Raw genomic sequence first — 27,984 nt, 5'->3', positions numbered from 1 at the left:
AAGGGTAAAATGTGTTAGTAAATTTGAGGATTATTGGAGGGTTAATGAAATTCCCCACAGTTTGATGGATCACTGGTAATCTTGATTTTATTGGACTGCTTTAGGCTTTTACTGCAGAGGTTTATTGTTGAGACTGTAATGTCAACAGATTTCTGTTGATCTCTATTTTTAATACCTGACATTCAGGGCTTCTGCACCAGCGGTCCCCAATCTTTTTTGCCCCACACACCGGTTTAATGTCAGAAAATGTTTTCTCGGACTGGCCTTTAACATGTGGCAAAAAAAAAGCCAGCTTTGTGTGTGGAAACTACTGTCGCAATAAATCCATTTTTCAAGTAGGATTCCTAGTATTGTCTGTTAAATGCAGTTTTCTTTTTCTTTGAAGTCATCGGTTCTTCTTCTGTCTCCTGACTGGCTCTTTTACCCTGCACAAAGACGCTGGTTTTTTGTTAATTTTGCTGTCTTGGAGGTTTCACTTTAGCGGATAATTTTCTGGCCGGAGCATCCCCTTTAAGATGTGCTTAAAGGTCTGCAAATCTAATAAAAGTGACTTTTTGTCATATTTGCTAAAGCTGTCACTATGTAAGGACAGCTTTACATGAAACTAGTAGTTTGTGTGAAAAAACAGGCTCATTGAGCCCCGCCCCTTGCTGCTCCTGCACCCTTTGGCAGATTGCCAGAATGCACCGCGACCGAGCCTAAACAACCAATCAGAGCCAGGATTGTGTTTGATGGGCTGTCTGACAACTGTTGCTTACAGGCCCCGCCCCTTTCCCGGGGCTGTAGTGACGTCTTTTTACAGTGTATGGTCTGGAGGAGTAGAAGATGGAATTAGCAACTTTTCTGCTTGAAAGGTAATCAATGCTTACATTACGTCAAGAGTGAGGGATAGGCAGATGTAGCAGGGAGAATCCGGTAATTTTCCAAAATAAAACTTTGTTCAGGCTCAGATAATAAATGCAACGTAAATAAAGTAAATTATGTATTCTTTCTGTGCGACCCGGCACCAATTGGCCCACGGACTGCTACGTGTTTGCTGCCAGGGGGTTGGGGACCTCTGTTCTACACTGTTATTATTACTTTCCTTAGGAAGGCTTCCTATTGTGTGTTCACAAATTTAACCCAGAATTGTCTTTCTGGTCAAACATTATTTGATCAAATTATCTAGATTTATATGATATATCACCATTTTTAGAAAATATATTGAGATATGAGTTTTGATCACCCAGCCCTAGTAGGAATGTTCACAGCATTTCATTGTTATTAAAGGTCGACCTCCCAGATTCTAATCACATAATTGTATTTAGTAAGTGGTTGACAAATGGGTATTTATGATTTCTTGTACACTTATCTTAAAATATAAGTGATACTGGAGCCTGAAAATTTCCCTTATTTTCAAATCCAAAACTTGAGAGCTATGACTGTAAAATACTTCCAATCAACTTCCAGCTAAAATGTATTTAATGTCTGATGTGGTTCACAAACACAGAGTGACTGGGATTTTACGTATACTGTATGTTCAAAAAACATGACTAAAAAATGATCTGGACAGTTTTTGGATCGATCCGTTAAGTTTGCGGTAATATATCGCGATATATCGCTCCATCAATTTTTTCTTACACCCTTATTACAGGTTGTCTGGTATGTCTAAATTGACCAAAGGAATGAATGTATGTGGGAATATAATTGTGTTTGTGTAATACCTCTGTAACAGACTGTAAGCTGTGACTGTGCTGTGACCTGTCAGGTGTACGTGTACCCCACCCTCTGCCTTCATCCTAAACAGGATGAGCAGCTACAGCAGATCATGGATTAAAACCTGTATGGGCCACAACTTCTTAACTATGATACAATTACCAGGCTTTTTGCTTTTATTGACAAATGTTATTTAAAAATAACATATTCCATATGATTATTTACTGTTTTAACCTTTTGATATGACTGCATACCTCACCATTATATGATTCTTCATACTAAAATGGCTAGAATCAGACTAACTAGAAAGAAGAATAACCTCTTAATGCTGTAAGAAACTTTCTAATTTGGCTGGAATGACAGCAAAAAAATGTTCCCTCACTGCCTCGTTTTGTAACATTTGGAGCAACTTTTTTTCCAGTTTCTCAGCTGAACACTTTCATACTGTGCGTCTGTGCAGTGAACTGTTAATGTTCCATGTGCATGCTGTTACAGTTTTTTTCTCTTGGGAGCACAATGAAGTAGCTGTCTCTAGCTACCCAGCAGCTAGTCTTTCAATATTTATAGATATGGATTAATGAGAGTGAAACGCTGCCACTAAACTGATATGTTGTGACTATTTCAATAAATATCCAGATTTTACTACGATTAGTTTTTACCTTCCTGCTAACGTCTTGATACTAGGGTGACCGTACATTCTGGGTTTGCCTGGACATGTCCACATTTCACGTCTTATCCGGACCGTGTGGGCGGATTTTACAAACTCCTCAAAATATTTGTGTTTCCCAGGGACCCTGAACGCATCTAGGAGAACGCATTAATTAAAATGACCGTAACTCTGCTAATATTTGCTGAATCGGAGAAGTTCCAGCAGTTTCTGAAAGCTAAGGAGTTGCTCTTTGCAGCCAATAATATAGATTAAATCATTATGTCTTTACAGGGATTTTACTCACACATGACAGAATCATTAAAGATGCTGCTTTGTTTTGACAAAATCATCACACGTGGAAAAAAGAAGAGAGACTAAAGTCTGTCTCAGCCAGTAACAAAATTAATTTTTAATCATCAGCATTCAACCTATAGAGGACAGTCACTGTGACATTTTACAACAAAATATGCAAAATTAAAATACTTTTACTAAAATGTTATAAGTTGGACTAGGATCAATCATATTTTTACTGATCTTAATGTACGCATCTTGTATTTGTTTGAATGTGTTTGTTGGTGTAATGAAAATGTGTCTTGATGTACCTTTTTATGTAATGTTTCTGTATATTTTTAACTGTCTTTATTTTTTCTGTTCTTATATGTGCTTGAATATTTTATTATGGACCCCAGCAACCACCACAATGGAAGCTAATATGGATCCAATGAAGAAATAAACAAATAAACGATCAACAGCACTAGTTAATACCCAAATACATATTAGTGATAGACTGATGCATCAATTTGAGTTTTTCCCGTGTATCAGCATTGGCCGATGCGTCCTGCTGCGTTCGCCGATCCACATTATTTACAGAGGCATTATTTACATGGCCGCCCAAGAAGAAAAATGCAATGGTAAACAATGTCTCAGCATTCGGTTGCTGATCTCCTCAGAGGCAACTGTGTCCTCCGCTGTTATTGCATTTGACTGTCTAACACAAATAAATAACATATTTTTATAAAGTCTGTCACAGAGTTCCTATTTTAGTTGCCAAGCATAGATCCAAGACATAGGGCTTAGGTTGCCTTTAATAATTATTTACTGTTCTGTAAGCCTTTAGGAGGAGATATTTCTCATTGTTTTAATGATTGATACATTTGAAGAGAGTATACTGTATATATGACATTTTTCAAGGACAGATTCTAACCCTCTGTGGCCTAAGACGTTTTTGCTGTTTTTTCACCTCGTTTGATTTTACCTTCTACCTTTTTACTATAAAAGTCACAAACATTTTTAACGAATCATTTTTATTGCTCGTATAGCAAATCTAAACTATATATGTCAAAAACCTATACACAGATGAATCAAAAACACAGTTATATATAGCTATCTACAGTGAAATGGAAGCAATGTCTCAGGCAATTTTGTACAACTATTTACTAAAAAGTATGAATCACAAATACAGGGAAAGACAAACCATTTGTGCCTCATTGTGTTGATATAAAACAATAAACAAATATACTAGACACTACTACACTCCAATCTCACTCTCTACACACTAACTATACGTCAAATTACAGTAATAATTATCTCAAATCTCTCAACTCACCCTCTCTTTCTCCGTCTCTGTTTGTGCGTCTGTTTACCTGTCGCTTGAAAACAAAATTCCCGCTATATGCGGACATTAAGATTGAACAGTGGCCTTATTCTTCTCAACCAATAGGAAAAAGTTTGCAGAGACATTCAAACCATCAACTAGCAGTGTTATAAGATAAAGTGTGTTTATATTCAAACTCTTCCTGAAGCCTGTTGCTGAAGATTCAGGTTTTTAAGTCATGTAGCTAGCGCTGCATGGCTACTAGATACAGTACGTACAGTATATCTTTGGGTGAGTCTGTTTATGCATACTGTCAAGTTTATGATGTTTTCCTTTGGGCCTTTATTGATGGCATTGTACTGAGAGTGGAATCACAAGAGAAGCGGCGACTTGAGTGACTTTGAACATGTCCCCAGATTGCAGTGTTTTCTCTATAATTTGGTTCTCAGGTGGATGATGTGTGCAGAAATACAGGCCCTGAGTTTTAGGAGAGATCCTGACTGGAACTTAGTAATAAATCATAGAAGCATCTCTGGACAGCTCGGCTCCTGGATGATTTCATTTTCCCTCACTTTTCAGTCTCGTGTAAAATTGCTTTGTCTGTCTTCAGGGAGCTTACAGGGTAATGCGTTGTCAGAGATATAAAAGCTGATAAGGCATCAGGGGAGCAGAGTCAGAATAACAATCAGTTTTCATCTTTTATTATCACTTTGAACATCAAGACAACACACATGCTGTCACACAGCCTGTAATTTGTTCACTGCTGTGTCACCATGAGTCATGTTTGGTTGAGGCACCGACGCTTGATTTTGGTGGACACACAAATAAGATCCACACGCACTGACTGAAGGCTTTACATGGGATTTATTTCAGGTGCACGTTTGTTCCAGTTGTGAGTCAGACATCCTTCCTCCCTCAGCGTCACTACATTGTTTATATCGCAATAAATCGGGGGCGCGTTGAGCTTTGTGGAGCTAAAGCATAAATTGTGCTGCACTTCATAAATGTCTGTCTTTGTGTTTGCTGCTGGTTGGCTGCCATCATCATGAGAGCAAACTGCAGGGAGCTACTGAGTTTTACACTAAAGCTGTGGTATTCAAGGTGGATGATCAGGCTCCTTATGAGGCTGCATACTGTGTTATGGAACCTGAGTAAAAGGAAATGTGCTGTAAGTTTATATTTTTAACCTTTTATGAAATGAAATGTCCTGGAGGTACAGTTAGGATGACAACACATCCGGATTCACCCGTACATGTCCTCTTTTTATGTCTTGTCCGGACCATCCGGCCAGATTTTACAAACTTAACTAAATATCCGCGTTTCCCAGGGACCCTGAACGCATCTAAGGGAACACATTAATTTAAATGACAGTAACTCAGCTTATATTTGCTCAATCGGAGAAATTCCAGTAGTTTATGAAAGCTAAAGAGTTCCTCATGTCGTTATGGCAATATTACTCACAACAAGTGCCGGAATCATTAAAGATCCCGCTTTGTTTGGTGAAATGGTGACATACAAGAAAAAGAGAAGAGAGACCAAAGTAAAAAAGATGGATTGAAAGAGAAAAAAAATTATCAACAAGAAGATCCTCCTGCATGATAAAACCTCCACGGAGGTTCAGAGAGGGATTTGAAAATAAAGGAACCACTGGGAGAAACTTAGAATGTAGGAAGTTAAGGTACATTTTCCATCGTCTACACCTCATCACCCTCCGTCTCTAGATAACAGGCTGAATAAAGCTCAGAGTCAGCATGGGACCATAGGATATAAACTTTATTATTATTTATTGAAGTGTATATTTAATGATTATTTACTGCAATGTAGGCCTTGATTTTTTTCTTCTTTTTTCAAATTTCTTTAATTTCTAGGAGATGTTTTGCATTGCTTCAGTGATGAAGGTGTACATGGGATTTTTCAAGGACACTTTGTTATAATACATAATAAAGGAGATAGACGTGATTTTTGTCTGTTATAAAGAGAAAAAAAATATTTTTAAAACCTTATGGACAAAAACAAGTTATTTATCTACTATATTGTATTTTACCGTTACAAGGTAGATTCAGGAAAACGCTGAGTGTCCTCTTTTTTTGTAAGTTAAAATATGGTCGCCATGGGTACAGTCAACCTGTGTGCAAACTATTATTATTTTGTTATATTATTTGGTTGTTATTAATAGATTATAAGCCACAAGACAAAATGATAATGATTAAAGTCAGTATATTACCTCAATGAAAACGTGGCTCTTATTTGAGCCCTTATTAGCATGTGTGAGTACGGAAGCCTAGAGGTGTAGCCTTTTGTCAAAGACGCTATTTAAACATTTCTGCTGCAGCGCGGGAACTTTAATTTGAGTGCATTTGCACATGACCTCAGGGCTTCCTCACACAATAGTGGCATTTAGCAATTATCTGACCTTTTTATAGCTCCACACTCACTGTGTGAATTAGCATTTTTTTTTATTGCTAGCAGCTGCATCATCCTAAAGCTTTTTAATAACCAAAATAAATCAAAAGTCAGCTTAGTTTGGAAATAATGTCTCGTATCATTTGCTCCTAAACCAGCAGGAAATAGAAAGCTCTGTGATTTCACTCACCTTACAGTCCCAGAGGTGAAAGTAAGGGATTACAATTACTCACGTTACTGATATTGAGCTGCTTTTATGGTTACTTGTACTTTAGTACTGGAGTATATTTCTAAATCGGTAACTTTACTTCTACAAGTACATCTTAAAATACGTAAAGTAATTTGTTACTTTTCAACACCCAGTCAATTATCATTTTTTGTTTTAAAATGATCCTCAGACATTGTGAAACTACAAAAAATGAAATGACCAGACAACAGTCAAATGCGTCACATCATAGTCAACCAATCAGATTAAACGTAATGCACCACGCCAAAAACAGCATTGAATGCTGGTCATTTTCTCAGTTTTAGAATTCATGAACGTAGCTATACTTAGAGCCTGATCATTTGTTTTATTTTGAATTGAATTCATTGGTGTTGTTTTATATTTTTTTTAAAAATAACTGTACATTTTGACAAACCTTTAATTTCATACAGATGCCTTTGTGGAAAATAAATTAAGTTCCAGTTGTGCACAATTTGGTCTCTTTCTTTTTAAGTTTATACATGAGATGTTTACTGTATGCAAGGGAACCGTGGCAAGATTTATTAACAAAAATAAAGGTGGGGGTGAAATTAACTAGTAACTTTTACTTTGAGTACTGTTTAATTGAGCTATTTTTTATTTGTACTTGAGTATTTTATGTATGACATACTTGTACTTGTACTTGAGTACAATTTCAATCAAGTTACAGTATTTCTACTTGAGTAGGATATATGAGTACTATTTACACCTCCGCTGATAGCTATGCACACACTGATGATTGGTGTATATTTATGTCCTAAAACCTTATCTTTTTCTCCCTCACAAGCATGTCTTTAGCCTTGATTTCACTCTTTCCCACATATTGCCGTGCATGGAATTAATTTGTTTCAAATCCATCATTAAGTAAAAGTGGGGCTCTGCCTCAGTAACTTATCCTTCCTGTGTTCTCTTGTTCATTTAATGTGTCCTCCAGTTAATTGTAGTCCTAATTAACAACCTTTGGAAGAAATCGGGGCGTTAATTATCACAAGGAGGTGGAACGGAAGCAATCGCACTGCAAAAAATAAAAAAATAACAAAAATTAAATCCCTACTATCGAAAGAAAAAAAAGAGTAATTTGCTGCCTTTCTTCTGTCCCATGAATCACCTTCAACATTCATTTTTTCGAAAGAAGATGAGGCACAATAATAGATAAGATGGCTCACAAACCCTTCAGCTGCATTGTATCCATAACAGCCTTAAATTGTATTAATGTAATTAAGTTTTATTTGAATAATCAAAAAATAGTGCAAAGTAATGGGCTGAAGACTGGCTAATAATCAGAGAAAGCAGCTCCATCTGACTCCAGTAACACCATTACTAGTGTCAGACTGGTCCTTCTGTCCACCAGTAGTTAACACATTCACAAAGTATAGTGAGAATATCACACTCTTTCATTGAGCAACAATGGGTGTAATTCTTTTATTACCTAAAGTAGTGGATATAACAGGCACATGCCTCTTCATTAGTCAGCCTCGCAGCCCTAATAAGCTGCTGTACAAATGAATAATTAGGTTTTTCAAGAGTAGACAAATGTTGAAAAATGAGGTGAAAGATACAAAAAATGCCTATGATTAGAATGAACACTGATTTACAAAGGCAAGAATATAATGAGAATGATTTAGGGCTCTATTCTCCCATGCGCGCAAGTCTAAAACGCTGTTTTTGGCTGCACGCTACTCTCCCCCTGTACTTAAGTCAGTCGCTACGTGCCTTCATCCCAGTTACGCACTGTGGGTGGAGCAGCCCTGGAATGTGGGTGTTCCCATTCAAATCTTCTAACCCTGGAATACGTGCAGCACCCCGATAAGGTGAAACATTATATTGCACTAGAAATATGGACTTAGTTACATTTGAAGCCACACAGACTTGTGCGTCGCACAGCAGCAGCTGTGATCACTCAGCTGCTGCTGCGTGACGTAAGTAAAACTCTGACAGACGCAGACGTCTGTCCACGTTGGTCACAGTGATTTAGCTATTTTCATACTATGTCCAATGTAAAGTCCCTTTAAACTATTTATATTTAAAACTGTGTATTATGGAAGCCAATAGTTCTGTTTCACCGTAAACATCCCACTGTATTAAAGCAGGACGCTCTGTGGCCACGTTATTTCCTCATATCTCCAGTGCATCTAACTCGGTCACGCTTTACAGCGATGATGATGATGATGATGATGATGATGATCAAGGAGAGATTTTAACTGTGACGCAGACAGAAGAATGCGGCCGATCCTCAGTCACACTGCAATAATCTGATCAATGATCTGATCAAATCAACCTGTTATATTGTTTATCAATGAAGGAGTTTCAAATTAAAAGTTAACTTTATCATTTCAATGATATTTACAAGAGTTGGGAAAACTCCATGTTCCGTGATTTCTAGACAGCCCAAAAAAATGACTTCACACGCCTCCTTTCCTTCAGCCCACCTTCATTCACAGACTATGTGGTTTTGCTCTATATACGCGTGGTGGGCGTGTCAGGAGCCTGGATTGGAGAATACGCGTAGGAGAGAAGTGCGTAACTGCAGACATTTATTTGATTGGACACAATTCCTGCTGTTTCACTCTTTCACCTCCTTTTACTTTTGTTTTTTTTAGTTTATCCAATTGTATAGCTTTTATAGTTTTTCTTGAATTTCCTTGCTTTCCTCTTCAGTTGAAAGCATTTTCCACACAAAGATTAGGTTTCTGAGCTGATAATTTTTCTACACTCTGCCATATTTGAGAAAGGCCCAAAGGAGAGGCAGATGAACACTTTGATCTGATGTTAGATCATGTCTGCCTGAATAAAGTAGTCGTATAGTGAGTGCAAACACTTTTATGGGTAATTGAGGATATTTCTAAATTAGTCATTTTACTTGTAGTTAAGTATGATTGTACACCCAACCATTACTGAGAAAATTATTATATTATTGTGATTATTCTTTTGTTCCCGTTTCATGGTCTCTTCATAAACTGCTGACCTCAGCACATTGAATATAATCCATTTGTTCTCAGTCGTGCCATTTCTGATTAACCACTTTCTATGGTTCAGGTTGTGGTTTCTACCTATTATGTTGTTACCCACATGGCACATTTAGCACGGCACTGTTTTAGAGTTCATGAATGTATCTATACTTTAAGCCTACAAATTATTTTTATTATTAATTCAATTTATTGCTGTTATTTTCATTTAAGAACTAATTGTACATTATGACAAACCTTTTATTTTATACAGATTCCTATGTGGAAAATAAATTAAGTTCCAGTTGTGGAAGATTTAGTCTCTTCCTTTTTAAATTTCTACATGAGATGTTTACTGTATGCAAGGGAACCGTGGCTCGATTTATTACCAAATTAAATGTGGCGGGTGAGAGTAATTAGTAACTTTTACTATGAGTACTATTTATTTGAGCTACTTTTTACTTGTACTTGTACTTGAGTACAATTTCAATCAAGTCACAGTACTTCTACTTGAGCAGGATATATCAGTCCTTTTTACACCTCTGCTACATGCTTGCTGGAATGTGGTGTTTTGTCCGTGTCACACACCTGTTTCACCAAGCCGCTAACCGTATTAGCATGGTTCCTTTGACATAACGGTCGCTCACATGGCCGAGTCCACAACAAGTCACAGAGCATAAAACTTCCCATGAATGGTTTCACCTTTGTCTCACTCCCTCACGTCTCAAACACTATATTCCTCATTTGTCAACATTCTTTCATAGAGATTCCTGTGCTGTTGCCAAAGTTTGTAAGATTTCTGTTTTATTTCTGGTTTTTCCTGGTGCTCCCTGGTGTTCCTCTCTCGTCAGGCCCACATTATTGCCTTTGCATCTGGACTTGTTGGACCGATCACCTGTGAGTCCGTCAATATTTACCAAAGTTATCACCGGACTTGTGTTGACCCAGAGAGTAGGAACTTTCCAAACATTGGCCAATGTCATCTTCCCCTCCCCCTCCTCGTGAAGATCTTGGAGATGTTTTTTTTGTTTTTGTTTTGCTGTGTCAGCATGTCATTTGTTAACTAGCCTACTTTGGGATTCACTCGTTGGTGTTTTTTAATGGGCTGTAACCACAAAGCCAAACCTGATGGAGTTTTCAAGTTTGTTCCATAAAACGTGGGACAATATGTTTGCGTGGCCAGATTACTTACAAAGTCAATGGGAAGAAGTAGTAAGAGGCAAATTCTTCTCCTGTTGGTCGACACGATTTGAGCTTTGGCCGCGACATGCTCACTTCCGTTTTTCCATGACATTCGTTGTTCTACTAATGCTGCGTTCACACCGGAAAATTCACGCCACGGGCACTGCGCGATTATTCCACGGGATCAAAAAAGTTTTTCCCATATTCGCTTCATATGTGCATTTGAAGCGAATGTGAAAAAGGCACCAACCAGACTCCTTTTCTTTTCACCATCAACTATAGAGGCCCCTAGTAAAATTGTTGCTCTTTACCTTCTTTGGAAGCTGAAGAGCCGTCAAAATGCTTAATGTCGACGTTCCTAGATTCAGTAGGTTAACCAGGGACACATCCAACTCAGTAAGTTTCACTCTTTTCTGCAGGAGCTGCACCTACTCCTTCCTGGTCTTGTCCCGGTAACAAAACTGGCCGTGTCGTAGAGCTCCGGGTGGTCACACACCGCTACCATTGTTTTCTGGGTGAAAAGACCAGTTTCCCCGTTGACGTCCTGACATTGACAACAAGTACTCTGATTAGCTTTCACGCCTGCGCATCACACAAAACATTTGCTGGAGTTCAGTATTTTTAACTCAAGCGAATGACGGATGTCACAGAAAAACGGGAGCGCGATGCTGTGGCCAACGTTCTTGCCAATCAAACTGTGCCGACCAACAGGACGTGTCTTCCCTTTGACTTTGTATGTAATCTGGCCGCGCAAACATTTCACGCTGTGTCCGGTTTGAATGCAACATAAGAGCTTGGGGGCTCAATAGGATGCAATCAAGTGAAGATCACGGAGAACTGAAAATGTGGCACCATGGAGACCTCCTTATATGTTTTCATGTCTCCTTACAATTTGAGTTATTCAGTTTGATTTAAATATTGATCTCATCTACTCAGCTTCTCGGAGAGCTGCCATATGCTAATGGAACTGGCACACCATCATTATCATTATTACCAAGTCAAGTTTTTGGATCAGATCATCAGACATCAAAATCAACAACATCCTATACCTATTCCTCTTGAAAGTTAGACCCAAACCCCTGCTGGGTCACCGCACCTTTCATGTCATTGTTGTTGACTTGCTAGTGGTCCTCTAGGTCAGTCGTAGTCAACTGGTGGCCCGGGGGCCACATGCAGCCCTTGGTTTATTTATATGCGGCTCCAAAAGTAAATGCACAAAATTATGTTAAAATAACAGCAAGAATACACTAAAATATACCAAAAAATGCAATGAAAAAAGTATATTCTGACATTAATGTACATATTGTGGCCCTTCGATAAAACAAACACAATTTTGTGGCCCCCGCTCTGATAAAAGTTGTCCACCTCTGCTCTAGATGTTCTCCACACACTCCAAAGAGACTTCTTAGATGGTTTATATGAAATTCTTGTTTTGATGAATACTTTGTGTGATTAAATTGTTTTGTGATCTAATGAAAATCGTGATTGTAGCTAAAGTAAAACTATAATGAAGTTGAATGCTACTATTATAATGCCTTTGTATCTCTGGTAAAATCATAGAATCTGACTCATACCAATGCGTATTCTGTTATTCAGAAAAGATACCACACATGGAACTTTCTATTAAGTGTTGTCTGCTTAGAAACCACCTCATGGGAATTGTAAAAATAAAATGGAAATGTAAAATATATTGTATAATTAAAATATTTTCACAGTTTTACAATTGCATATGACCTTGTATGCTACTTCCAGCTGTTTTATTTAGCTGTTTAAATGTTTTTATGTTACAGGACAATGTTTTGCACAGTTTTTACTTTGATAAAACACTAGAGAGCTGAACTCATACTGTAGAGAACAAAAGCAACTCATGTTTAGCAAAAAAAAAAGAAGAAAACTTTGTAGTTTGTTACTCTGTTTAAGTTCATTGTTGAGCTGCATTTTATTTCAAACACATGCACGCTTCCTGGGTTCCCCATTTTTTGATGCAATTAAAACGATATTGTTCATGAACACATGATACACTGGTATTATAGAATTAACAACAGGTAAACTTCTCTGAATTTTTTAAAAACAGAGAAAGCCTCGGGACACGTTTGTGAAATCCAGCATTAGCTCCAGGCATTTAATGTTCATGAGTTATCATCTGTGTTTTCTGTTAACTTGTTAGTTTCAACTGCAAGATCATTCATTTTAGAAAGTATATCCAGAAGGGTTTGCATGCTTTAAAGCAGCTCTACCCTTAGAATTTGGGTGGACTTTAACCGTCAGTCACTTACTGTGTGTACATCTATCAGCTGTCGTTGAATATAGAAAATGGAGTATAGAATATAAAGATGAATTGTTGCTTGTTTGCTCTGATTGTCTACTATTGACTATACCTGTCAAGTATCCCATTTTGGCCGGGAAACTCCCGTGTTTTATCACTCTTTCCCGCCTTCTTCACGTTTTAGTATTTTCCCTTAAATATCCCGTATTGTAATGTAATAATAATTAAAAGATGCCTTACTAAACTGAACGCTATCATTAGCCTCGTGAGAACTGCCACCTAAAATGGCCTGGGTGACAGTTCTCGCAAGATTAGTGCCGGCAGTGGCAACAAACCCGGAAACAACTCAGAAGAGAGATGATGAATGAAGACGTTCTGGTGAAATTACCAAAGAACTGGTGTAAATACGTTGAAAAATGTACCTTCATAAAGAGCAGCAGGATGTGACACAGTTACACCTTCTGTTAGATTAATAACTGAGATTTTAACGTCTACCACAGCGGAAGGAACACGTAAGTCACCATGAAAAATCAGCCAATCACAAGGACCACAAATATAAACTGCTTTAAAAAAGTGTTAAAGAATGTAAAGTCTGCAACAAATGTGTCTAATAAGTCATTAATGAATACCAGAGAACCACATGAGTGAGCATGAGAAATTATCAGAAAATATGTAATAAAATAAAATGTTAATGTCTAACTTAAAGACAAACAATGTGAAATTAACAGTAAATATGCAACATGTTGACTTGTATATGAACTGTAAGTATATTAATTAAACACATGTGCTTCATATACACATGTATGTTTTTATTTAGGCTGTTTTATAATTTAGGAATTAGGGCTGGGCGATATATCGAGATTCAAGGTGTATCGAGTTTTCTATTTTGGCGATATAGAAAACTATAATATTTCATATATCATATGAAACAAAATACTAGTTTTAGGAGTCGCTGCTTTTACTTCTCAGAACAACATGTAAAGCTCAGTTAGATGGATTAATGAGTGAACATATTGTGCAGCTGTGAAGATAAGTGACAGGTAAACTTGATATGAAACGTATTTTAATAATTATGTACATGAGTGTAAGCCATAGAACTGTAACATGGTTCCACAAGTTTGTGTTTAAAGACATTTTTATAGGATGCTAATTACAATGACAAATTAACTTATCTGAACTCAATTACAATTCAATTATGATTACGACAGCACCAGATTTTCCAATTATGATTACAGTTATAATTATGTTGTAATTGTAATTAAATATCAATTACTTGTTTACAATTATAATTGATCTTAATAATAATGAACGTGTAGTATGGTTGACGTGCGGACAACCTCTGGTGCTATAGGTTCGTTTACCAAAGTACACGTACGTAGCGTCTTAGGGTTAAGGTTAGGGTGATTAAGGTTATAACCCTTTATCGCAATAATTTTTAGGGTTAGGTTTAGTCTTAGTCATGTGACTGGCCAATGAGGGGCACTGCGTATGGATAGAATGTCGGTATATTGATACGGCAGCCGTACGGATAGACTGCCAATAATAATTGGTGGCAACATGATTTTCTCATATATTTTGTGCTTCATGACTCAAAATATTATTGTGCTACATTACATGAATTTGTGTGGAGCTACTAGTAATTGATTGTTCTAATAAAATGTGGCGTTTGAAAGTCGTGTTCCAAGTCACAAAAATAATGAAGAAATGCACAAATCAGATTGCTGCAAATGAAAATAGAAACCTGTATTTCTCTGACAGTGTCACGTTTCCCCAGTGAGATTGCATTGCATGAGGCCTGGTTATTTCATCCTGGGCAACAAAAATGAATGTGAGTATAAGCAGGAGAAACCCAATATTGGATGCTATTTATTTGTGTCATGTAGATGAAAACAAACAAACAAACAAACAGCAAATGAAGTCAAGTAAAGATGGAAAGATATAAAAAAGGGTAAAGTAAGATTTAGATGTAAATTGAAAGAAATGCTTCACATATTGTTTATTCATTCATTCCAAAATGTCGAAACAAGCAGAAAAGATTTTGTCACCGTTGCTTTATTTTGCTGTCTCCCTTCATTCATGCCTGCATCCTTCGTGTATGAAGCTGACAGTTAATACCTGCATGTCATATGTGCTACATAAATGTGATAAATCTTACATTGCGTCTGATTAATTCATCTATTTGTATTTCTTACTGATGCTTCCAGATTGCATATCCATTAGAAGCAAACACTAAGTAGGTCACACATGTTATTTTGCATGTTTTACAGACACAGTTCTGATTGTATGGGGTTAGTAAATCAATGTGCTCATGCTGTGAAGGGGAAAACAAGCGAGTTTGGGAAAATAAACCTCAAATACTATGTTTTTGAGGTTTTTAGAACAAATGGAGATGGGTGAAAAATAGCATGTTGTGGGAAATTTAAGATAAACATAGAGCAGTACAACATTTGATTCTGTCATAGAAACATTCACTTTTTCCTTGATTCATAAACACACTTCTGATTGTGTTTTACCTGCAGGACGACAAAGCCTGGGGAGGAAGGTCCAGTTTCTCATTCTTATTTAAATGCATTATAAAGTACAGCACTTAGAAAACCCCTTCATTTATGAGGGATCCTTAACCCCAGATGGAAAAGGCTTTCCTGTCTCTGCTCCTGCAGAGTAAATTTGAGTGTTTCCTAATAACTGACAAAAGGATGTATTTGGCTTGATTACTTCTAATGTACCATTAATCTTTCCTTCACATGTAGAGAAAACATGTTGCATTCATGTTGCAGCGTATTGTAGTGCAGTCACAGAAACGGGGTGACAACTGTTTTAGGGAATCCCTGAAGAATCTTTGCATGAGTGACACATTTCTTGGAAAAAAGAGGAATCTGGCTGTAGAAATATGTTGGCTGGCAAACGATGGGAGGAAGTGAGCGTTGAGATTTAGCAAATCTTCAGACGACTGCATGCCACAGTGATCTGAGACGTGTCCAGAAGGAGTCCAAGGACAAACCGGTGTTGCTACTCTGAACATGTTCAATTACATGCTCTTGTTGGCTTGCTGTGCATTTATACCTTTGATGGTCCTTTATAGTCTTGCAATCCTGTGCGTTAGATGGATCTGTGTAAGAGGCGGAATATACAGTGGTTGACAATCTCACTTTTCCATTTTCTAGGAATGACAAATTATACAAACATGTTTTTTACTGACAAAATAAAGAAAAGTGTTTTGTGATATTTGATGTAGGAGTAGAACTGGAATGGCTAAAGAGCTTTATCAGAAACAGAAGCCAGTATGTACAGGTGGGTGAAGCAAAGTCCAAGGCAGCAGACATTACATGTGGCGTGCCACAGGGTTCGATAGTTGGACCAAAATTATGTATAATGTATATCAACAATATTTGTAGTGCATCAAATCTGTTAGAATACGCAATTTTTTGCCGATGACACCAATATATTTTGTTCTGACGACTGTTTAGAAAATAAATAAACTGAAACTATGGTTCAACGCTAACAAATTATCTCTAAATTGGAAAAAAAAAACTAAACTTATGATTTTTGGACACAGCAAAACCCATCTAATAATTCATGTAAAATTAGGGATAAATGGGGTGGACATTGAGCAAGTACATAACAAATAACTTTCTAGGTGTGTTAATAAACCACATATTTAACTGGAAACCTCAAGTGAACCAAGTATTATCTGAAATCTTAAATGAATTGGACTTTTGAACCCTCAGGTCTATGAATATCCTCTACTGCACACTAATACTACCTCATTTCACTTATTGTGTTCAAGTATAGGGCCATGCTTGTAAATCTACACTACATACAGTTTGCACAATACAGAAACGTACCATAAGAATGGTGCACAGTGTTGATTTTTATGAACATACAGATGCATTAGTTATAGAATCAAAGGCACTAAAATGTACTTACTTACTGTACCTCCAACTTCCAAAACATGTTTAAAAAAAGAGAGGAGCGTTTTCTCCTCAGAGGTGATCTAATCTGCTAACAGCCCATCTACAACACAACCATGAAAACTAGAAGTTTATTTATCTGTGGGGTGAAGCTATGGATTACTAAAAAACACCATTTTTCCCCAACACTAGCAATATACTACGACTAAAAAAAACAATTCTTATCTAACCTAATATTAGATTAAATATCCATATTACCACTTCCGTAGAAGCCTGTCGCAGTAATCCTTTGTTTCAACTTATCCAACAAGATGAAATATTCTTGGCCATCACAGGAATGAGCAAAGTTTGAGTCTTTTATTACGGTCAGGATTCTTTCAGATGTTTGACAGCTTTAACCTGAGAGGCCGAGCAATTCTAGTATCTTTAGTCGAGCTCTGACCCCACAGCCAATCAGAGAGCACGGCTCAATCTGCCGTCCATATAAAGTTGCTAAGCATATGACACATAAAAAGAATGGAGAAAGAAAAGTTGAAAGTCAGCTCATTTTTTTTTTTTTACCTTTCTCTTGAATAAATCAAACTGGGTTTGATAGAGAGGATCTTTGCTCTCACATAGACATTTGAAGCAGCCAAACGTCCACTTCTGAATTCCATTCTCTGCCCAGGCTGCGTCTCTGAAGATAAAACCCCTCCCTCATGCCATTGGGCTTTTTCATCACTCAGGTAACATAAATGCAATTTTTGGATGTTCTAGAGTCGAGCTGCAGGTGAAGCCTGGATCTCCCTAAGAATCTGGTGCTGTGGTGTGAGTGAGCTCAATACGTCTGCATTCCACTTTATTTCTTCATTGAAAAAGCACAATATAATATTATTTTCTTACTTTTTTTAGAGTTAAGTGAAGTTACTCTAGTTTCTCAAATGGAGGTACATGATGGCACTACAAAGGGTACTTGAAGGAGAAAGTGGAAAATCAACAAAAAATTGTAAGCCTTGGTCCCGCCTAACATAATGCAATGAACAAATAAAACGTATCCGTTCCCTTTGAAAACAAAAATAAACAAAAATTAGTAAAATTATTATTTAAATAAATGAATTGTTTTTTTTTTAGCAAAAAAAAAAATCATTTTTCAGTAGTGCACATATACAATCTCAGTACGATGTGAACTCAGTACATGACACTGGATGTATGGTGACCCTCATGTTGTTGGCATCACATGGTGGAGAATGCAAAGATTTTGTCTCTGTTGTCATGGACTAAATGAGGGGCGTTCAAGGACCATCGGAAATATTTTTTTAAATTTATTTTTGTATTATATTTGGCGCTAATTAAATAATAGCTGGTCTCTATCCACTAGTAAAAAAGCCTTGTGACGCCACTGGTCTAATGTGTCTGCTCATTTAATTTATTTGGTGTATGTATATGAGTAGTTTAATGTGTATTAAAGCACAGTTTTTATTAGTGAATTCAATAGATTTTTGTATTTTGGTCTCAAACTGTCTTTTAGTGATAATGTGACTGTTCCTGAGGTTGTTCATATCTTATCGTCTCATTGCTTATGTAAAGCTTGTGTTATTAGATTTAGATGTAGTTGAAATCAGATGTTTTGAAACACTTTGTTCCAGAAAATAAGCCTCAGAAAAAGTTGACCTGAGCTCATATTTTTATAAAAGGATGTAATATAAGGATACATAATTATAGTATGTCTTAAAGGAACAATGGATGAAAGATATTTCATATCGACACTTTGAACCAGAATTCAGCTATTTTTATGATGTTATGAGTATGTGAAGTTCTGGAGGTGTATTTTCTGGTTGTAGAGGAAGACACACAGTAATGCTTCACTGCTAATAATCCTGCAGGAAAAGCAGATGTCGGAAACAAACTGTTGCTCATGTGTCACTTCACTGCTCACCACCTCCGTCACCTCGTCCCCTCCACTGCTGAGGGTCCATCATTTCATGACTTGGCTCTTGATTGCTATTTACAGTCATGTCAAGGTGATCAAAAGACTTGAACACAGTGAGTGAACAGGTTTACTGTCCAGCCTTTAACTGAGTCTGCTGCTGCTGCTGAGTTCATATCACACGCCGTAAAAATCCATCTTAAGAAAGAAAGAACCCAACAATTATAACCCAGTATTATTATTATTTTTTTGCATTACATAAGTACGTAAGTAAATTTCATTTATATAGCACCTTTCATTGATAGAAATCACAAAGTGCTTTACAGTAAAAACACAGTGCTTCAAACAACAGAATTAACAGTGATTCATAAAGATACAATACAAGACAGTCCTTCAAAATAAGGCAAAAGAAAACACAATGTTAACACCAAGTTAAAGGCACACCGTGGACTTTTTGACCTAAAGAGTTGACCCATATGAGTTATTCTAAATGATTTCTCAGGCCAATATACAGGATTTGACATTATCAACGCTCAGAGCGGAGCTATATCAGTTTAGTGGAGACGAACCGTCTTTCTACAGGTCATGTGACCTGGAGAACGTTTCACTTTACGACAGTCACGTGACCACAGGCTCGGCTATATATAGTTCCCATGTGACGTCACAACACAAGGGCATTTCCCGACACGGCGACGTTGCTGTGAGCAGCTGACATGAGTTAGCCTCTGTTTACAGTCAGATCCATTGTGATAAGGATTGACTCTAAGGGCTAGGGTGCAAAGCGGGGCTGCTACAGTCTATGGTCTGGAGGAGCAGCCGCCACCGCCGCACTCTTCTCCCCACCACAGGAGACCCGGTGCTCGGCCCGCCTCACTGTGGCACTTCCTCCCTACTCCCTTGCCGCCGTTGTCGGCCCTCTTCGCCGGGGGTCGGAGAGGGTGGGCATGCGCGGGGTTGCCCGTCCGCCCCAAGGCCAGGGAGTAGGGGGAGAGCGCCACTGACGCGGTGAGGAAAGCCGAGTGGCGGGGAGAGGAAGGTGGCGGTGGCGGCTGCTCCTCCAGCCCATAGACTGTAGCAGCGGCACTAGCCCAGTCCTTAGAGCCAATCCTTATCCCAAACTTACAGGTCAACTACTGTCTGCTAACACAATCAAAAGACAAGGGAGGCTGGCCTGACTGACTATTTGATGATTTGTGCGACAGTGCTGCAGCGCTTGTGGCCACTAGGGGTGCTTGCGTGAAAGTTACCGGTCTAGCGCCCCTAGTTGCCAAAAGATACACGGTCTGCCTTTAATAAAAGAGGTTAATTAAAAGCTTGTCTGTATAAAAGCGTCTTTAGCTTAGTTTTAAAAGAGTCATTGGAGTTAGTGCAGCGTAGAACCAACGGCACTGCCTGAAATGCCCAATCACCTCTTGTCTTATATTGAGTGCGTGGGACCAACATTTTGACACACTTTTTATTTTATACATATGCTTTTGTGGATAGGATATATCAGTACTCTTTACACCTCTGTCCTGGTTATTCTGTGTATTTTGATTAAGGAATAGAAATACTTAGAATTGACTGGTGTGTGTCGTGTGACATGATGAATTCATCCAACTTTGCTTTGTTTTTTGCCTGTGCTCCCAGTATTTCCCTTCCTCTCATTATGCCTCTCTCCATTCCATTCTTCTGTGTCTCTAAATACAGCTTGTACTTTTTCTAAACTTCACACATTCAGTGAAGTGTGTCTGGAGTGTCGTTATCTGGGTTTTCACAAGATTTTAGAATTCAAAATGACTCGTCCATGCAAATAAAATACAAATCTAAGTCTAGTACTGTTCCACTGTTTCCAGTAGTTGCAATAGTTTTATGCTAATAAACTTTTTAACAACCCCAGACATGAAAAAGAGACATTTTTGTTGAATTGTAATTCTTGTCCACTATGTGCTCAGTTTAAATACACTTTCAGTCCAGTTCAGAATTAAAAACAACCAACAGAAATAATAGTTTCCAGCCAACCACACAATTTTCAAATCACCACAAATTAACAAATAAAATCCATATTTTTTAGTTAAAGAAATATAGGTGTTTCTTTCTTCAGTCAGTATTTTTTTTGTTTGTTGGCTAATATTGTCCATTGTGTCCAAGTGTTCGTCAACTTCACTTATTTACCCAATCCCGTCGGAGTGAATGTGAGTGGTTGTGCGTGCGTGCGTGTGCATGTGTGTGTTGCTCTGCGATGGACTGGTGCCCTGTACAGGGTGTACCCCTGCCTAACGCCCAATGAGAGCTGGAGATAGGCCCCCACGACCCTGAAAAAGGAGCAAGTGGGTCTGAAAATGGATGAGTGGATGGAAGTCAGGAAGACTAAGGCAACACATTTTCATTCCACTAAAAATGTATAAAATTTTGATTTGAATTTGAATTTGAATTTGAATTTTGATTTTGAATTTTTTATTTTTTTTTAAAGTACAGAACAAACACTCAATTGTCCAGTTCGTCAGCCGAAAGGGTATTGGTTGAAGCAAAGCTTGTACGTACCTACCTCATCACAAAAAAAACAAACAAAAAAACAAGGTTCTCTACGTAATATCACGTAAAAAAGATTTAACTTATATTACTGTTTTCACAATATACATTCAATATATATTCTGCACAAGTTTTATATATACAGTTTATACATTCACATCAAACATATAAACAGAACAAATGTACACACATACACATACATACATACAGATGAATGTATATGACATGTAAATAATATTAATATTATACTAGTTCCTTATTACAACACATTCCATCAATTAAATTTATAGTGGCAATATAAAAATTAATAAAAACATTTTATGTTTAAGTATTAATATATTTCATTCCTTGATATACACATTATATATTATTGCTGTCCTCTGTGAAATTGTTGCCCTTCTTTCTTATACTTACAAACGATAAATGATTTAAAAAGCTTTTTAACCTGGTTTCATAATTTAACCCCTGCAATTGCTTTGCTCATCATTTTCACTGTTGTTCTAGCATATTGTGACTTGAAATGTAGTTTTCCTCTTAAATAAAATTCCCCTTCTTTCTCTAAAAATATTTTCTGCAACCTTTTTGGAAATGAACTTTTACTTGTTTTATAAATTATTTGGACAGTTTTGAGTTGGATGAGATCTGGGAGTTTTAAATCTGGTATTTTTAGGAATAATCCATGTGTGTGTTCTCTGTATTCTGCGTTACAGAGAACACACACATATGATCCATTTTTTATGTTGTTTTTTGACTTGACTAGTAAAACTGTCTGTCACTTTGATACACACTGGCATAGGTCCACATATAGACGACTTTCCAGGCAAACAAACGGCTTTCCAGAATACGCCTGTTTGAAGCTCTCTGACTTTCTAAAAATTAAATCCAATCACTGCTAATGTGGTGTAATCAGCAGCTATTTTTAAAGTAGGTGTAAGTACGTGTAAAGGGACTGGACATGATGCGAAATAAGCCAATTAGAAGTAATCACAAGCCACAGTATATGATTGTATTTTATTCTCGTATTCTACATTTATTTTTAAGCATATGAGGGATGTAGTATGTTGCTCTTAGATTAGGCTGAGGACTCAGCTTTGGCTAGCTTTGCCTAGCCTAAACTAAACGTTAAGATTGTTGTGAGCAAGATGATGATATTAAGAAAATCTGAATACATTTAGTGACTTCCGAATACAAAATTATGAAATGTTTTTTTTATTGCTGTAAAACTTGAACCTAGAGGTTTGTCTAACAAAGAAGGATTTTTTTTGGCTGATATACATTTCCAATTATAGTTTTGTAGCATTCAGACTTTAAGAACTTTGTAGAAAACATGTAGAATCCAGTAGAATTATGTCCCTTTAGTGATGGAGATTTGTTATCAACAGACGTTTATTTAAATATGGAGAAGACAAACTGTTAATACACTTAGGGGCGGATTCACTAAGATCTGAAATAAAGGGTGGTAAACCAGTTGCACCCCTAAATCCTTTGGTGATGCAGTTTCCTCACCTGCTGCGAGGAATTCACTAAGACTGCAGCAATAATTAGTGCACGTGCAGAATGCACAGAAGTACACAATGACATTTGTGTATTGGTGTGTATGCTGCACAAACATTTAATAATGTAGAAAAGTAAATAAACAAATAAAAAATATTTAAAAAAAAAACCCCAAAACAAAACATTAAAACTTTAAAACCTAATGGTATTTTTTTCTCTAATTTAATGTGGTTGCTCCGTCAGGTCCTGTAACTTTGCTCTGATCAGTGCATGAAAAAAAGGCAGATTTGGACAGAAACCATCCTTTTGATCTGTTGACGGAGTCTGTCAATCAGTCAGCACCATTTGAAGATGATCTACTGAGCATCATCCAGCAGGTCTGACCTCCTGAGTAGCGCTGCGTCAACACACTCTCATATGTGAACATTGTGTCAGCTGATTCTGGCCTGATTCTCCTTCCATCCAGAGTTTGATGATCAAAACGTCACTGAAGCTGTGCGTCCATAGCGCGCACAGCATCCTGTCTCCACCGTAGCGTCACCAGACTCCATTCACACCACCGCGAGTGTGAAGCTTTTTCTCTCTCATTTGGTGGCTGTTAATATTGACCATTGTTTTATTTGAATTATTTTCTGATACTGGTAAGGCTAACTGGAGCCTTTTTTTTCCATCTTCACTGTTTTTTGTGTCAACATTTACTGCAGCGGATCTCTGTGTGTGTGTTTGCACCTGGTTGCTTATTTTCTTGTGCTGAAACAGTCAAACAGCTCCAGATTTGATGAATTAGGGTTAGGGTTAGGGTTAGGTAGGGTAATGTGTTTTCTCAATGAGACCCCCCGGGGGAGTTCGAGGACTCCCCCAGTTAGATAGGGAATCAAAGGCAGGCACGGGCCGACGCTTGTTATTCGTGTTCCTCTCGTCATTGTGTCACTCATCAAAAGGTTTTGTGGATTTGTATCAGTGGGTGAGGTGTCCGTGCAGTGTTGTGACTGTATGACAGGTGTCAAAGTGAGAGGAGGATGGATGCATCCTGCCCACTTTGTGTCTGTTTGGACAAACCTGTTGTAAATTGGAACTATGTGTGTGTAAAGGAATGAGGGATCATAGAACTGTAGGCTGAGGGACAGAAGTAGGAGCCTGTCTGGGCTTGGTTAAGGTTAGGGTTAGGGTCTTTCATCTCCCCGTGCTGTCTTTGGCCAGAAGACAGCACCTGCAAATTTCCCTGCCTCCGACCTGGTGGCAGGACATACTGCTTTACTGCTTTACGGCAGCCCAGGCACAAACACACTCTCACAACCCAGCGCTCCATCAGGCAGCACACACACAAATATCCATCCATCCATCCATCCATTTTCAAAGCCGCTTGGCCAGCACACAAACACACACATCACACACATTTCCACACTCCCTTCCGTAATACTCCTACATCGTTCATTTATTTTACTTGTCTCTCTTCCTCATACTGTTCACATGGTCACATGGGACTATATGTGTGAAAGCACACAGTGTCACTGTTGCATTAGGATTTTTCAGTGATTGGTTGCTACTGGTGCTGAGTTTTAACAACAATGGCATAACCAAAATGGACCTTTAGGGAGAGCACTAAGTGCAAGTTACTCAGTTCTGCTTTAAAATATTTAAATTCTACATAAAAACAAAAAATCAAAGGTTTACTGGCATTACTACATTTAATGGTAAGATTAAAGAATAATAAATATTTAATAGTCTGTCCTTGGAAAAATATACAAGAAAAATGTAATGTAATGTCACCAATGCAGTGAGTTTATGGTTTAGGCTGATGATATTACGGTGTACGAGAATATTTGTTATAAAAACTATCATATCTTACCTGTTGGTTTTGAGTCCTTCTGACAACATTGAACTCTTTAAACCTTTGTGATTTTTCTTTCCTTAACTTAATTTTCATTTTTAACTCTGTCACTGACAGGCATTTCTCAAATCAAATATATACTACTACAAACAACGCTCTACCACGGTCAGCAGCTGTGTTTTAGTTTATAAACATGGCAGCACCGTGTCATGGTCTGCACCCCCTCCCTTCCAATCCACACAAGGATGCTTATCCCTTTCCTGGGTTCACGTTTCATTCCAATCTATTTTCCAATCCTCTCTAGCCTACAGAGGAATTCCTTTCCTCATTCAGTATATATATCTGCAGAAGATTGCAGGGATGGACCAGGATGTAAAAAAGCTTTTTCTCCCACTGGGTTAGAAGAGCAGATATAAGGTTAGATGTTGGTGGACGAATGAATGCAGGTGAAATATACTTTGGATCTTTGTCAGCTTCCATCAACTTACTTTGCTTTCCCACAAAACAATGCTATTATTCAGGCATAATAATCTATTTTATAATTAATTATCATTTTTACACTTAATATCAGAGGTAAAAGTAACTCATGTTACTGTAATTGAGTTGCTTTTATAGTTTTTATAGCTTTTATTCTAAATCAATAATTTTACTTACAGTAAATACATTTTAAAAGAAGGAAAGTAATTTGTTACATTCCTACACCCAATCGTTCCTGAGTAATTTTTATTTCATTTTTATTTTCTTTGAATGATCAACGAACATTGTGAAACTACAAAAAATGAAATGACCAGACAACAATCAAATGCATCACATCATAGCTGACCAATCAGATTAAACCTAATGAAAAACAGCATTGAATGCCCGTTATTTTCTCTGTATTTATCTTAATAAATAAAGTCCAAGTCCATGAATGCAGCTATACTTAGAACCTGAGAGTTTATTTTTTTTATTTATTTTTTTTTTTTTATTGAATTCATTGGTGTTCTTTTATTTAGAAAAATAATAATAATTCTTAATATTGTTTTTATTTGACCAATACTATTTTAAACTTCCACAAACTCACTTGTTTCTCCCTTCTCCTTTCAGGTCCAGTAGCTGTGATCAGTGGCGAGGAGGACTCCGCCAGCCCCCTTCATCACGTAAACCATGGAATTATTACTCCCTGCACTCTGGATGCAGGACCAGATGCAGTTGTCATAGGGATGACTCGTATTCCTGTGGTGGAGAATCCTCAGTATTTCAGACACGGACACAACTGCAACAAGCCTGCCACGCGTGAGTACCCATATCAGCTCCCTGTGAGTGCCAATATTACCATAGTGGGACCTGTGTCCTGTTCCACCAAGGAACGTGCATTAAAACACAATAAAAAGGGATATTTAGAGCAGGGGTTCTCAACCTTGGGGTCACGAGACACTGAGAGGGTGTTGTCAGATGTCTTAAACAAACTAAGAATATTCTTTGAACCAATTTTTTCTTATTCTTACCCTTTTTCTGCAACTTCACCAAACTTGCCACATTTAAACCTATTTTCATCTCTTTTTCTTGCCATATTTTTGGTCCTTTTAATGCATTTTTCTTCATTACTCCCATTTCTGCCACTTATCCATTAAATTTCAATGCCTTTCCTGCACAATTTTTCCACATTCACTATGTTGAACCATTATTGTCACTTATAACCTCTTTTCATATTTCATGCTTATTTTCGCCAATTTTACCATATTCACGATTTGTAAAGCCCATTATTTACCAGTTTAAACTCATTGTTCCTACTTTTTTCTGCCGCTTTTCATTTCAACCAATATTAACACTTAACACTAACTCTTCTTACCACTTTTTCTGTCCGTTTTTTGCCACTCTAATTTGCAACTTTTAACCAATTTCTGTGGTTCTGTGTCCATTTTTGGTCACTTTTAATTCATTTTATTTCTGATTAAAACAAGGATTTACATCTTTAGGATGTCTATATGGTGCAGATAATATTAAACTTCCTAGATATCAGTGGATTTTATTTAAATAAATAAATAAATGTGGTTATCACATATTCATAAAACAATGGACAATCATTTTGCTGACTTAATGGATGGGCCCCAAAAATCTCTCCCCTTTATTCCCCCTTAGGACTGTTCTTCAATGTCCATGTCTGTGTTCAACCATCTTCAGCTACAGTGGGGGTCCCTGGTCTCAGGCACCTTGATTTTTGGGGTCACGGGCTGAAAAGGTTGAGAACTACTGGTTCAGAGGACATGCCAAAAAGCAACCTCACAACACATTTAGAAAAAATGGAATAATGAAGTTATTATAGATTATGTAATAGTCAATTTTGTGTGTCTATAAAGTCAAGTTTTTGTGCGTTCAAATTTCAGCTTTTGACAAAAATGCTAAGCTTGTTTTATTATTATTATTATTATTATTATTATTATTATTATTATTATTATTATTATTATTATTATGCTTTTTTAAACTAAGTATTGTGAGGTGAAGACTCTTTTAAAGGCTGTCGTTTGAAAGAAAATATCTTCATTCATGTACAAAAATGACAATATCACAAAACTTCTTTTGATCCATATAATAGAACTATTTATGCATCCTCAAGATCTGTTTAACTCTCAAGAGCTGCTTCAGAAGAGACGAGCTGTTTTAAGTTTCACTCTTATTATTTTCTAAAGACTAGAGATGTCCCACTTACACCCATTTAAACTTTAATGGATGTGAATCAAATGAATATTATAACTTTGCTTGTAGTGTTAAAAGTCTTTGTGGTTTCAGCGAAACTTTAAAAAGGAATACGAAAAGAATAACGAAAAAACTACCACACACATTGAATTTCCTATTTATTGTGTTCTTATTGACAGTTGGTGCGTTTTCTAATCAAGCCCTGCTCGTTTGAACGTGACATACTGTTGTTGTTTAACCTTTTCTTGTGTGTGTGTGTGTGTGTGTGTGTTCGCATGCATTGTTTCCAAATATGGGCTATAGAGCTTCACTGCACATTACAAATTTAGTTTAGATGTTTGGTTTATGTTCATTTTTGGTTCAGTAAAGGATGAAATGCTTAACATAATTATTTGAGTACCAGCGGGATTCATTTTGTCTTCTTTTTGAACGGTATGTTAAGTTGAGGTTTTGTTTATTCAAACAAGGTGTTTCAGGAATTGTTTTAAAAATTTCCTGAAACATGGATGCCAAGTGAAACTTCAAAGGAACCATCAAAGGCGATCTGCAGACTCCTCTGATGAAGACTGGCAGAGATAAAAAAAATTCCCTGAAAAACCTTATCTGAATAAACAAAACCTCAACTTAACATAATTATTTTGTTTGTAGTTAATAATTAATGTGTAGATGTAATTTTA

The 27,984-nt window shown here is 37.2% G+C and overlaps 1 protein-coding gene across 4 annotated transcripts in view; it reads left to right on the top strand.

The window, feature by feature from the left end:
• Positions 1 to 27,984, top strand: part of ntrk3b (neurotrophic tyrosine kinase, receptor, type 3b) — a 497,810-nt gene that overhangs the window by 402,128 nt on the left and 67,698 nt on the right. For all 4 annotated transcript variants that reach the window (XM_028441230.1, XM_028441225.1, XM_028441234.1 and 1 more), the window contains one exon: positions 25,718 to 25,906. In XM_028441230.1, the coding sequence (XP_028297031.1) occupies positions 25,718 to 25,906 (189 nt within the window). The remainder of the gene's footprint in view (positions 1 to 25,717; positions 25,907 to 27,984) is intronic.

The sequence above is a fragment of the Gouania willdenowi genome, chromosome 3, assembly GCF_900634775.1.
Source record: "Gouania willdenowi chromosome 3, fGouWil2.1, whole genome shotgun sequence".
Classification (NCBI taxonomy): Eukaryota; Metazoa; Chordata; class Actinopteri; order Blenniiformes; family Gobiesocidae; genus Gouania; species Gouania willdenowi.
This window is presented reverse-complemented; position numbering and strand designations above follow the sequence as displayed.